This window comes from Drosophila pseudoobscura, chromosome 2 (genome assembly GCF_009870125.1).
Source record: "Drosophila pseudoobscura strain MV-25-SWS-2005 chromosome 2, UCI_Dpse_MV25, whole genome shotgun sequence".
Taxonomy (NCBI): domain Eukaryota; kingdom Metazoa; phylum Arthropoda; class Insecta; order Diptera; family Drosophilidae; genus Drosophila; species Drosophila pseudoobscura.
In genome coordinates, this window is record NC_046679.1 from 28,739,807 (window position 1) to 28,751,226 (window position 11,420).

General features: G+C 46.8%; 5 protein-coding genes across 6 annotated transcripts; 4 read left to right on the forward strand and 1 right to left on the reverse strand.

Annotated features, from left to right (window-relative positions):
- Window positions 1-86: 86 nt before the first annotated feature.
- On the forward strand, window positions 87-4,056 carry LOC4803082 (solute carrier family 22 member 13). Of its 2 annotated transcripts, none has more exons than XM_015182787.2 (5): window positions 87-340; window positions 1,932-2,668; window positions 2,724-3,230; window positions 3,289-3,432; window positions 3,497-4,056. In XM_015182787.2, the coding sequence occupies exons 2-5, from the start codon at window positions 1,963-1,965 to the stop codon at window positions 3,898-3,900; spliced, it is 1,761 nt and encodes a 586-aa protein (XP_015038273.2). In that variant the 5' UTR covers window positions 87-340; window positions 1,932-1,962; the 3' UTR covers window positions 3,901-4,056. The 2 variants fall into 2 exon arrangements, with proteins under 2 accessions (XP_015038273.2, XP_001359881.2); XM_001359844.3 differs by lacking the exon at window positions 87-340 and adding an exon at window positions 1,647-1,777.
- Window positions 3,978-6,072, reverse strand: LOC4803083 (putative fatty acyl-CoA reductase CG5065). The gene is made up of 8 exons (XM_001359845.4): window positions 5,929-6,072; window positions 5,652-5,876; window positions 5,512-5,579; window positions 5,353-5,448; window positions 4,814-5,268; window positions 4,475-4,752; window positions 4,209-4,419; window positions 3,978-4,149 (listed from the first exon to the last, which is right to left on the reverse strand). The coding sequence occupies exons 1-8, from the start codon at window positions 5,990-5,992 to the stop codon at window positions 4,083-4,085; spliced, it is 1,464 nt and encodes a 487-aa protein (XP_001359882.2). The 5' UTR covers window positions 5,993-6,072; the 3' UTR covers window positions 3,978-4,082.
- An 853-nt stretch (window positions 6,073-6,925) lies between these two features.
- LOC4803080 (solute carrier family 22 member 3) lies at window positions 6,926-9,090 on the forward strand. Its single transcript, XM_001359842.4, has 2 exons — window positions 6,926-7,922; window positions 7,979-9,090. Exons 1-2 carry the CDS (start codon window positions 7,202-7,204, stop codon window positions 8,998-9,000), a joined length of 1,743 nt encoding a protein of 580 aa, XP_001359879.3. The 5' UTR covers window positions 6,926-7,201; the 3' UTR covers window positions 9,001-9,090.
- A 674-nt stretch (window positions 9,091-9,764) lies between these two features.
- On the forward strand, window positions 9,765-10,315 carry Xport-A (exit protein of rhodopsin and TRP A). Its single transcript, XM_001359846.4, has 2 exons — window positions 9,765-10,084; window positions 10,147-10,315. The coding sequence occupies exons 1-2, from the start codon at window positions 9,856-9,858 to the stop codon at window positions 10,281-10,283; spliced, it is 366 nt and encodes a 121-aa protein (XP_001359883.3). The 5' UTR covers window positions 9,765-9,855; the 3' UTR covers window positions 10,284-10,315.
- A 1-nt stretch (window position 10,316) lies between these two features.
- Xport-B (exit protein of rhodopsin and TRP B) lies at window positions 10,317-10,769 on the forward strand. The gene has a single exon (XM_002137982.3). It carries the CDS (start codon window positions 10,342-10,344, stop codon window positions 10,684-10,686), a length of 345 nt encoding a protein of 114 aa, XP_002138018.2. The 5' UTR covers window positions 10,317-10,341; the 3' UTR covers window positions 10,687-10,769.
- The last annotated feature ends 651 nt before the right edge of the window (window positions 10,770-11,420 follow it).

Here is an 11,420-nt window from a genome sequence, read left to right on the forward strand (position 1 = left end):
TGCGAGTGGGTATCGGGACTGTCTCTGAGGCCCCAATGGTGGCGATACTGTCGTCAGTTGCCATTTGATTCTCAACCGATTGAGACGCGTTCGCTCCCCAGGAGAAAATCGGCGGCGCGACGTGCAAATTGGAAAGCTGCCTTATATACCCGCACGCACACAATATTCGTTGTCGCTTAATTAATTATATTAATTTGTATGCATTCAAATAATCAAGCAGACAAGAGATATTTCTACAAAGTGTATCGTAAACGAAACAATATTCACTTGAATGTTTTTGGACTCGAAATTGTTTTGTTATCGCTGAAATCAAGAGTTTTCAAAGTTCCCGTTGATAAAGGTCAGTAACATAGGATAGGCACAGAAAAACAACTGTGGTTCCACAGTTAATTAGAGTGCATTCCATTCAAGTGAATAAATAGTTGGGTAATTCATTATCTTGTCAAAAACTTGACCATTCTATCAGCTACTACGCCTTCCTGGTACTTTAGGTCAGTTCTATGCTCTGTGGGCAATAATTAATTTGCATTGGGATTCAAAAACAAGTCATTCAACTAATGGCACGACCTGCCATTGCAGGGAACCGCACCACTATCGGATCAAATAGGAAATTCAAATATTCAAATCCAGCGAGAGACCAGACCAGTTTCCTATAATTAACACTGCCTGGAAAATATGAAGGTAAAATATTTGCACAACCAATCGCTGGACAAACAGATGTGCCGCCTGGTCTAGTCTGGTCTGGAGGTGGGGCAACTTCTATACCAGACAATACCAAATTAGCACCTGCCGAATCGAAGCATAAAGACTGCGGTCAATAAAGTCGATCAAACAGAGGGTTGACAAGCAAAGATCTAGCAAATTAACAGATTGGCAATGTTTGTGCATTGCCAACAACCAACAACCAGATAATGCACTGGAATAAACACTCATTATCTGCCTTTAATCAACCGATATCGATACAACTATATTGTTTGAGGTGTGTGATTTACAGATGATACATCAGTGCAAGGCAACAACAAGAACATCCATATCGAAGAAGAACTTGCAGAAAGTCTAGTTGGGAAGAGGCGCAAGGGCCAAAGTCCAAGAGAAGAGAGAGGACATTACAAAAGCTACCTTCAGTTTACTCTCATCTCTTACGAGAATCAAAGTCGAGAGAGGGATGCACAGCATAACTTTGAGAGAGAACATTACAAAAGCTTACGACATGTCTGTTCATGTTGTTCTCCCATCTCTTACGAGAATCAAAGTCGAGTGAGTGCGCCCACAGCATAACTGTGTCTCTCGTCAGCTGAAAAGCCGAGAGAGTGCGCCTACGGCATAACTGTTAAGTTGTATACCCTTTCGTTTTAGGTTAAATCTATGCAGAAAGCCTTTTCGTTCCCAGCAAATAAATATATTCTTAATTATAGCCATTTAAATTAGCATGTCTCATCTTAATGGGATCCGAAATAATGCACTTAAGTTTGAGCCCAATCGTACGACTACATCATAGGAAACATTATAAACAAAGCACACGTGCCACTTACGCTCTCCTTTGGCCTTTGTTTCAAAAGGCAAAAGGGTATTTAAACTTAAGCAGGCTCTCAATAATTTTTCCGACCATAAACATTCGCATAGTAACTTTAGAGGATCGGGAATATGCGAAAAATTCAAATAAAATAAATAAATAACTTACATTCATCCTTGTAATAATGAAAATCAATCAAATAAACAGTAACCGCAGGCATTTCAACAATTCCGCGTGATATTCAATGCTCAAGTGATTTCAGCTGTAAACCGCTTTCAATTTATATCAATTTATTGTGGCAGAGGGGGGTACTACGGCCATACATATCTGAGAAGAAGAAAATAAATAAACAGCTGATTTGAGAAATATGTTTGGCAAAGCACCTTACAAATGTTTTCCACTCGTTCTTTATCGACAGAATGTCCCACTAGCGAATAGCTACGGAAGCCATGGTTAACCTGCCGGCCATACGTGCCGGACGTCCCGCTACGCCCAGTCCCCAGATGTCCCAGCGCCAGGTCTCGCACTCCCATTCGAATGAGATTGAAAGTGATTCGGCAAAGAGAATGAGAGCTGTCACACCACCGGCCCCACCATTGGGGAGCGATGTCATTGGCGATGTGGTGGGGGATTTTGGCATCTGGCAGCTGAGAACGATCCTCATCATATTTCTGTGCAAGATTCCTGCCGCCTGGTTCATGGCCTGCATCATATTCACGGGCCCCGAGCTGTACCCCGGCTCGGAGTTCACCTGCGACACCAGCTACCTGGAGGGCAGTAGCTCCAACTACAGCGTCTCGGATAATCAGTGCTATGTGATGGATGAGGCCACGGGCAGCAGGAGCGAGTGCGAGCAGTTCTCCTACGTGTCCAGCTTTGACTCCCTGATCATGCAGTTCAACCTGGTGTGCCTGAGAGACATCTTCGTGGCCTGGACTCAGTACTGGCATCTCTTTGGTGTCCTTGTGGGCGGCGTCCTCGGCACTAAGATGATGCTGGGCATTAGTCCAAGGAGCACCTACTGCGTGGGAGCTGTGGCCCAGATTGTGTGCGGCGTCGTCACAGGGTATGCCAGGGACTTCAGTCTCCATTGCGCCTTTCGATGTCTCTCCGCTGTGTGCTGTGCCATCATGTTCACCGCTGGACAGGCTATATGTGAGTTTTACCTATCGATTACTATGTAAAGATCTATAAAGTCATCTCTCTCTAGTTGCGGATATCACTGCGGGAATGCATCGCATTGGTGCCATCATCCTGTACGATACCTTCTGGTCCGTGGGGGTGATCCTGTTGCCCGGCCTCTCCTCATTCTTCAACAGTTGGTCCCTGATCTATGTGGGCATCACCTTCCCCACCGTCATGCTGATCGTGTTGCTCTACTGGACTCCCGACTCTCCCCGCTGGCTGCTCCGACATGCTGTGGACCGCTTCTCCATCGACAACGTAGAGCAGATCGTGCGCGAGGGAGCCGCGATCAACGATCGCACCTTCAAAATCCCACCCGACTTTCGACAGCAGTTGGAGCATCTCAGCGAGCGACTCAAGGCCCAACCGCCACCAGCTCCCTGGAAGGAGTTGTGGGTGGGAAAGCGGGCCAAGACCCACATGATCGCCGCTCATCTGGCGCTGGCCTTCTTCGTGATTAACTTCATGGGGATGCTGCTGAACATACGATCCTTTGGCCGGGACTATCTCGTTCCGAATACCATCGCCATGGGTAAGGGACATCCAGCTTTGACCGCGATCTCTGATATAAATGCTCCTTCCTCCCACAGGATTCTCTGAGATCATTGGCTGCTTCCTGGCCTTACACTTCACCCTCAAACACAACAAATGGAAGTGGCAATGTGCTGGAGTGTTCAATATACTTGCCGGAATTCTTGGCTGCCTTGGCTGGATCTTCACCAATGCAGATCAGAGTAAATATCCCCTGAATCCTCCATTCCAACAAAATCTTAATCCCATCTTTCTTTCTTTCATTAGTGGATGCTGATCTCAAAGTCAGTTTGTGGATGATCATTGCCACCATTCCCAAGGCGGCAGTCTCCTGTGCCCAGTCCATGATCCTTGCCTGCATGAATGAGCTGATGCCGGCCAATAAAAAGCAGCTCTTTGTGTTCTCCGTCGTTACCTGGGCCCGTGTGTGGCTGCTGTCGGCACCGTTCTTCAACGTCCTCAAGAAGATCGATACGGCCATGTCGCTGACCTCGTACTGTGTGTTCAGCATCCTGGGTGGGATCTGCACGAGCCTGCTGCTCACACCCAGGACAAGCGTGGCTCCAGTTGTGCCCCAGGCAGCGGTGGAGCAGGGCGACAAGAAGGAACAGTCGCCCCTGAATGCCCCAGTGTGGACCATTGAGTCGGATGTGAACAATACACGATTGTAGGATGGATTTGGAGATCCTTTTTTGATTGCCAGCTCCTGGATAGCTTCGGTATTACTCAGCTAATGAAACAACAAACATTCTTCTGTGATTAGGTTAAGTGAATTGTTACTCTAGATGTTTTCAGTTATTACAAACATAAACTCTTAACATACCATAGTACATGTATTTCTTAATTAATTTGACTAAAATATGACGTAGATAAGCAACATGTAAAAGCACAAATGAAGAAATATCCAGACCCAGTAGACCCTGTAAACAGAGGAGAGTATTACTCATAGAACCAACAAGAAAGGGTAGGAGGCACTCACTTTGTTACCATAAGCTTATTGGAGTCCACGGTGAAGTTTTCCCGATGCAAATATTTGTTGATGCCAATCATGTGACGTCGCACATAGTCATCGTAGTCGAGGTCTTCCAAGTTCCAGTAGAGCATGGAAAAGGTGCCATTCTCGATCTGTTCTTTGAAGTAGAAGCGACTTTTGTTCTTGAAGATCCACTCGTTTAGCGAAAAGAAACTTCCTGAAGGCAATCGAATTATGGTTGGAATTTCTAGTCATATCCATATGAGGCTTACCTGCCAGACAGGCCTGTCGAAACTTCTTGGCAATGGGCGTGACCATGCGCTTCTTTTGGGACAGCAGAAGTGTGCGCAGATCCATCAGCAGGGCGGGGACAAAGTGGAGCAACCACACGGCCAACTCGTGTCTGGAGGCACTACGACGGTACTTGAAGTTGGGGAACATGATCATACGCTTGGTGGGATAGATTCTGGACCACTTCATGGTGAGTTCTCCCAGATGCTGCCACGTGATGGGATTGGTCACACCCGATGTGGCATTGCAGATGCTCAGACTAAAGGAAAAGAGAAGATAGGATATCATAATCAATCAGTGGAACCCTTCATTGTACCTACCTGCCCAACTTTGCCTTGTTGATCATCATGATCATGGCATTGACCACAAAGTCCACTGGAATGATGTCGCATATCATATCCTTGTCCCCCAATATGCTGCTGATTCCGCCCTTTCCGATCTCCATCATGATGCCACTGATGGCCTGGACGTTGTCTATCCAGCCGGGATACGGCTCCCGATACGCGGCCGTCACAATCGAGGGTCTCACAATCACAATGGGGATCACATCCTTGTAGGCATTGACAATCTGCTCGGCTATGGACTTGGTGAATGTGTAGGTGTTGACATGCGGACCCTTGATGTAGTCGGCCAAGTGGTTTAGGTAATCGTCGGGCACCTTCTTGGTGCAAGTGAGAAACTGTCGCCAGTCCACCGGCGGCAGCGTGGGATACACTTCCTCGTCCACATACTTGCGACCCGGATTGCAGTACGCCGTCGACACGTACAGAAAGCTCTGTGGGAATCGAGATCATCAATCAGTCAATCAGTCAATCAGTCCATCAGTCCATTAGTCCATCAATCCTCTGGAATGGCTTACTCTCAATTGTGTCATTTCTCTGCAGAGCTCCAGCAAATTGTATGTCGCCTGGGAGTTGACACGAGCTGCCACCTTGAGGCACTCGTTGAAGCGCACCTGTAAACCGAACACTCGTTTCAGGTGAGGCAGCTCTGGAGAGGCAAACGACACCACACTTACCGTTGCCGCACTGTGGAAGATAATGTTCACCTCGCCGCACAACCTGGCTCTGTCCGGCTCCGATAAACCTGTTGATGGAGGCAGCCCCAAGTAGAGGCAGAGTGGTTTAAGGTGAATTTTCCCTCATTTCAATTTCATACCAAAATTGTCGTCCTCAATGTTGCCAGCGAAATGGAAGATTTTCTTCAGTCTCTCCGGATGTTCGGCTCGCAGTCGCTCGAAGATTCGATTCTGCAGAAACGCCTGGAATCTGTCTTTCACGCTGACCCCACCCTTGGGGCGGATGAGCATGTAGATCCGCTTGATTTGCGGAAAACTCCAGAGCAGCTTTTCCAGCAGGGTCTTGCCCACGAAGCCCGTGGCACCTGTAAGCTCCGTGATTAATCTCGACTACAGAGAGATCTGTGCCCCATTTACCTGTTATAAAGACCACAGAATCGTGGTAGATATCCGTCTTGTTTTCCACTTTAGCGTTTTCCATGGTGCGGCCACTTGGAAGCCACAATTGCAACTAACTTGGCCGACACTTACTTTCCACCAGCTCTGCCCGCGAAACCAACACCAACTGGCTCTGGGAAAGCAAAGAAAAGCTTTGGTCCTCCAGAAACAAGTTTTCCATGAAATTGCAAGTGCGGCGAAATACATTCGTCCAACGAAAGTAAACAATTTTCAGACGTAACACTTGGTCACAAAAATATACTATTACATCACGTATGGCCTCATATGATAAGGCTCGGTATACTGGCATTCCAGTTCATTCGGGAAATGGGGCAGACAGATCTCACTATAGAACTAAGGATATATCCCATATCTACCCCATATAAAAGAGGCTTCAGAGTTCATTCAAGAAATGGGGTAGAGAGTGTGCTTTCAGATATGATCTCACTATAGAACAAAGGATGTATGGATATCGGAAGAGGCATTTATTCCTGATAAACATCAGAGTTCATTCAAGAAATGGGGCAGAGAACTGAAGGTGTATCCCATATGTATGAATATTGAAATAGGCATCAGAGTTCATGGTAGAAATGCGACATGGAATGTTTATTCAAAAAATTCAGATAAGATATGTTATATATGGTAGACTCTCTTCGGTGTATGACCAATATTTGAGCTCATTCGGAAGTTAATTAATGAAAGAACTCATTGAAGAGATGGAGAATGGGATACTCGTATAAGATATATGGAAATGTGTTTACAACCATGGGGAATACATGAATGACTGGATGAAGAAGAGATTATTTCTGGTATTTAGCTAGAAGTTTTCCAAAGAGAAAACACATATTGTGTAGATCAGTGTAAATTCTCCATAACCCATAGTTGATAAAGCTTTCCATTAACCATCATCCGATTATCGATTGATTGACTTAACCAATTGACTATCAATAATCACATCAATCACCTGCTGTCTGCACACAGTCTCCGTGGAAAGTCTACTGCCCGGTGGCTTACTTCGATTTATGCGCAGCCAAAATAGATCGTTCCCGCTGGGCAGATCAATGTTTGCGCCATCATTTAGGAACATTTTTTGCGCTTATTTGCGACTTGATTTGATTAGCGACGACATCGGAGGCCGGCACAGATCGCCCTCGAGCTTACCTGTCCGAGTGAGGTGCTAAGCGAAGTCGCAGTCATGCTGGAGGGTTGGCGCTCTCAAGACGTCGCAACTGAATTTCAAAGCTAACTTAGGATGCCGGAGCCTGGTAGCACCAACAGTGGCTGGAAGCCGAAGGTCCGACGCCACTCGCCCACGCCCCAAGTCCTGGGCCAATACTCTCACATCTTCACCTGCACCGATCCGGAGGCCAATGAGCAGGCTACTCCACCACCGACTGGGAATCCATCCGCAGACGTTATTGGGCACTTGCTGGGAGACTTTGGGCTCTGGCAACTGCGCACGCTGCTCATCCTGTTCCTCTGCAAGATACCCGCCGCCTGGTTCATGGCCAGCATCCTGTTCACGGCCCCCGACATCTATCCGGAGGAGGAGTACAGCTGCGACACGAGTTCCTTCGATGCCGTGGCCAACAGCTCTGTCTCCCTGGACCATTGCCACGTGATGGTCCACTACGGAGACTCCGGCTATGCCAGCATGCACCGCTGCCACCAGTTCCACTACAGCCCTCTGAGCTTCCACTCCCTCATCGTTGAGTTCGATTTGGCCTGCCTGAGCGACATCTTTGTGGCCTGGTCGCAGTACTGGCATCTCTTTGGCTTCGTCATGGGTGGCGTGGTGGCCACCAAACTGCTGCCGGTCCTGAGTCCACGCCAGATCTACGTGACGGGCATCTGGTCGGTGCTCGGATGTGGCCTGATCACGTGCCTGGTCAATGATTTCAGTCTGCACTGCGCCCTGCGCTGTCTGGCGGCTATTGCCTGCTCCTTCATGGTCACCTCGGGAGAGGTTATATGTAAGTGATCTTTGAAGATCGGAGGAGATCTGATAATGACTATTCCTCTTTCACAGTCAGCGACATCACAGCGGGCAAGCATCGTTTGGCCGCACTGCTCCTCTACGATTCCTTCTGGGCCCTGGGGCTGATCCTCCTGCCCGGGATGGCCTCTTTTGCGCACAGCTGGCGGCATATTTACTTGGAGATTACCCTGCCCCTGCTGGTGATCATCTTCCTGCTGCCATGGACCCCCGATTCCCCGCGTTGGGTGCTCCAGCACGCAAAGGATTCCCAGTTAGCCGTCGATGGGACTGTGGAGCTGGTTCTCGAGGCAGCCCGCATCAATGGTCACTGGTTCAACGTCCCCAAGGACCTGCCCCAACAGTTGACGCTCCTCAGGGAGAAGATGCTGGCGCAGCCTTCGCCAGTCTGCTGGCTGGACCTCTGGCGAGGGCACAGAAGAGCCACAATCCACCTGGTGGCTGTGCACATGGCTCTGGCTGCATTTCTCGTGGTTCATGTGGGACTGCTGCTCAACATTCGATCCTTTGGCCGGGAGCACCTGCTACTAAACACTATGACCCTGGGCGTGGCGGAGATTTTGGGCTGCTTTTTGGCCATGTACCTGACCTTCCATCACTGCCCCCGCAAGTGGCAATGGGCTGGAGGTTTCTGCATCTTCGGAGGTGTCATTGGGTGCCTCTGCTGGTTCCTGAATGGTGAGGATGTGCCCGAGGTGTACGAGATCCCATTGTGGTTGTTCTTCAGCACCCTGCCCAAGGCAGCCGTCTCCTGTGGCCAGTCCATGATCCTGGCCTGCATGGAAGAGCTGGTGCCGCCAGAGCACCGAACGCAGTTTGCCTTCTCTGCTCTCACCTGGGCCAGGGTGTGGCAGCTCTCCGCCTCCCTTCTCCTCCTGCTGAGGGAGGTCGGCACTAGCCTCTCCTTGACCGCCTTTTGCGTGCTGGTCATCCTGGGTGGCCTTTGCACCTGTTGCCTGGCCACGCCGCAACAGGCACAAGAACTGGAGGGGGTTTCAGTGCAGAAAAAGATAACGCAACGTGCTGGATACGGTTGCCATAATATCATTCTATAAGCCTTTATTATTGTTACTTTAAACTCGTATTTTTAAGGATTTTAACCAAGTATTTCTAAACAAAATAATGAACATCAGTATTCGAATTTAGCTCGATAAAACTTTTACTGAAACGAGCTATGTTTTTATCAATATCGATATCAAAGGATCCTCCAATAAGGAATAAAAAAACTCAAGAAAGGTTGAAAAATACAGGGAAATACCTGAAATATAGAACATTGTAATATGATCTCCCCACAAATACATATATATTTAGTATAAGTTTCTAAGGAGCTCCTAAGCTTCAGAATATAGGTAAAAAAAAAAATTGTTCCTTAAGGAAATTTTAATTTTAAATTTAATTAAAATTCAAATATTTTCAGCAGATTTGTTTTGTTAGTAAAAATTTAAATATATATGAAATTTGTTAAAATGCCGTTTATATTTCTCGTTTTCCCCAAAATCAAATCCATTTCCTACCAATGTTCGACCCCACCACCACAGACTGGCGCTAAACACATTCATCCACTAAGCTGACACATATATGTATGTACATATATATGTACAAATGTATGTATAATAAGCACACATGCCTCACCGAATATCCAAGCGCATTGCTCCACTAACAGCATATTTCTATTTGCCACCTGCCACATTCCCCATTGTATCCGGCGCGGCAAAGCGACAAGCAGAAATCGCAAATCAATAAAATAGAAACCATAAAATGGCCAGCCACCAGAGCGACGGGAATTGGCTGACGCCGTGCCGCAGAATGAGCCGCAGAAAAATAGTCATTATTGGAGCAGCACTTGTCGCGATAGGACGATCCGAGGCGCAGCTCTTGGCGGCTGACCAAACTGCTGTGTGGTGGATGCAATGAAATCGAAGAAATCTGCCTTTGCCAACACTTCGACGGGCTACGGCAGGCACAAGCACAGCGGACACGGCAAGGGTCACGGACACGGCCAGGGACAGTCCGGCAAGGATAAGGCCGAGGGCGGCGGCAAAGGCAAGTCCCGAGAGGTCAAGGATCAGCATGAGGTGAAAGAGGAGCAGGACAAGGATTTGAATTCCGGGTTCGGCGACTATCTACGCACACCGGAGGGTCTGTCTAGGATTTTTTCTCATAAATGGTATCCCTATAAATTAATTTTCTTCCCCACTTAGCATTTGAAATGATGAAACTGTTTGTTTTCGCCAATACGATTATGTTGATTGTCACCATGGCCTGGCCCCACATCAAGGAGCAGTTCTACATGATTAACCATTGGCTGGAGACCTTCCGCGAGGACCATCGCATGTAGATTGTCAGCAAATACTAGACAAACACACTGTTAAAAATTACAAGTCAAAGCCGACAGAATGGTTGGACCCTTTGTGCAGGGTATGCTATTGATTGGCATCATCTATTGGTACTCCAAGGGCATGATGTCCATGATCAACGACTACTATCGCAGCGAATTTAACCGCAAACTGCAAGCGAATGCCGCACCGAAGCCAAAGGCAGAAGTCCCCATCAATGTGGACAACTTTATGGATTATGTGAGGGAACTGGAGACTCCCAATGAGACGAGAGCCGATCAGATGATAGCCGCTGGTTCCCCTCCAGCACTCGGCACAGAATACTCGCAAATACTGCTGCGCTTCCTTCAGATCACTGGGACTCTGCCAGCCTACGAAGTTTGTCTTAATAGTTCCTTAAGTTAGCTAACAAAATATTACTTAATATATTTAGATTTTACAGCACTTTCGTAGACCAAAATAAAATATTTCAACCACAAGAGCTGGGAGTTTTCGGATCTTTTATTTTGAATTGGTAGCAGAATATATATTGTAGTTTTCAACATTTACTAACCTACCCACAAAGTCGTACAAACATACATAAGGTCTACAAATATCAGGGAATATAAGTGTATTTGGTCTGTTTCCTGATTGCACTCTCACTAGTAAGCTCTCACTCCCTTTTTTCCAACAATGCTGCACATTGTGTGCGTGTGAAAATATAGCAATAGTTGGGACTAAACTGGAGAGATATGATGGATATAGCGAAGGTATAGCAAGCCTTATATGATAGGTGCTGTTGATAACTCTTGTAGTTCAGGTATTTTCACAATATGGCACATTTAGTGGGGGCTCTCAATGGCAGAAACCCGGTCCTGTCAAATAAAGCGGTAGAGATATAGTTTTCTATCATTTTTGTTTGATTTCATTCCACGAGGTAAGTATGTGATTTATCCAAAGCTTCCCATGTTCATAAGAGTTTCCACTTTCATATTCCTAAATTCTACTACATTAGACCTACACTTCAGCCAATTTCAATGCCAATTGGGGACTCAACAAAACAGAAAACATAACAAATTTTAGGGTAAAAATCATAATTCATTATCTTTTTAATGTATATTTTATATACACAACAATTCATACATAATTATATTGTAAAA

Bases quoted from the DNA above. Each gene is read 5' to 3' on its own strand.
- Xport-B (XM_002137982.3), top strand. From the start codon at position 10,342: ATGGTTGGACCCTTTGTGCAGGGTATGCTATTGATTGGCATCATCTAT.
- LOC4803080 (XM_001359842.4), top strand. From the start codon at position 7,202: ATGCCGGAGCCTGGTAGCACCAACAGTGGCTGGAAGCCGAAGGTCCGA. The intron at 7,923-7,978 runs GTAAGTGATCTT...CCTCTTTCACAG, and splicing joins CACCTCGGGAGAGGTTATAT to TCAGCGACATCACAGCGGGC.
- LOC4803082 (XM_015182787.2), top strand. From the start codon at position 1,963: ATGGTTAACCTGCCGGCCATACGTGCCGGACGTCCCGCTACGCCCAGT. The intron at 3,231-3,288 runs GTAAGGGACATC...TTCCTCCCACAG, and splicing joins TCCGAATACCATCGCCATGG to GATTCTCTGAGATCATTGGC. The intron at 3,433-3,496 runs GTAAATATCCCC...TTCTTTCATTAG, and splicing joins CTTCACCAATGCAGATCAGA to TGGATGCTGATCTCAAAGTC.
- Xport-A (XM_001359846.4), top strand. From the start codon at position 9,856: ATGAAATCGAAGAAATCTGCCTTTGCCAACACTTCGACGGGCTACGGC. The intron at 10,085-10,146 runs GTCTGTCTAGGA...TTCCCCACTTAG, and splicing joins CTATCTACGCACACCGGAGG to CATTTGAAATGATGAAACTG.
- LOC4803083 (XM_001359845.4), bottom strand. From the start codon at position 5,992: ATGGAAAACGCTAAAGTGGAAAACAAGACGGATATCTACCACGATTCT. The intron at 5,580-5,651 runs GTATGAAATTGA...CTCCATCAACAG, and splicing joins CATTGAGGACGACAATTTTG to GTTTATCGGAGCCGGACAGA. The intron at 5,449-5,511 runs GTAAGTGTGGTG...TTCGGTTTACAG, and splicing joins TCTTCCACAGTGCGGCAACG to GTGCGCTTCAACGAGTGCCT.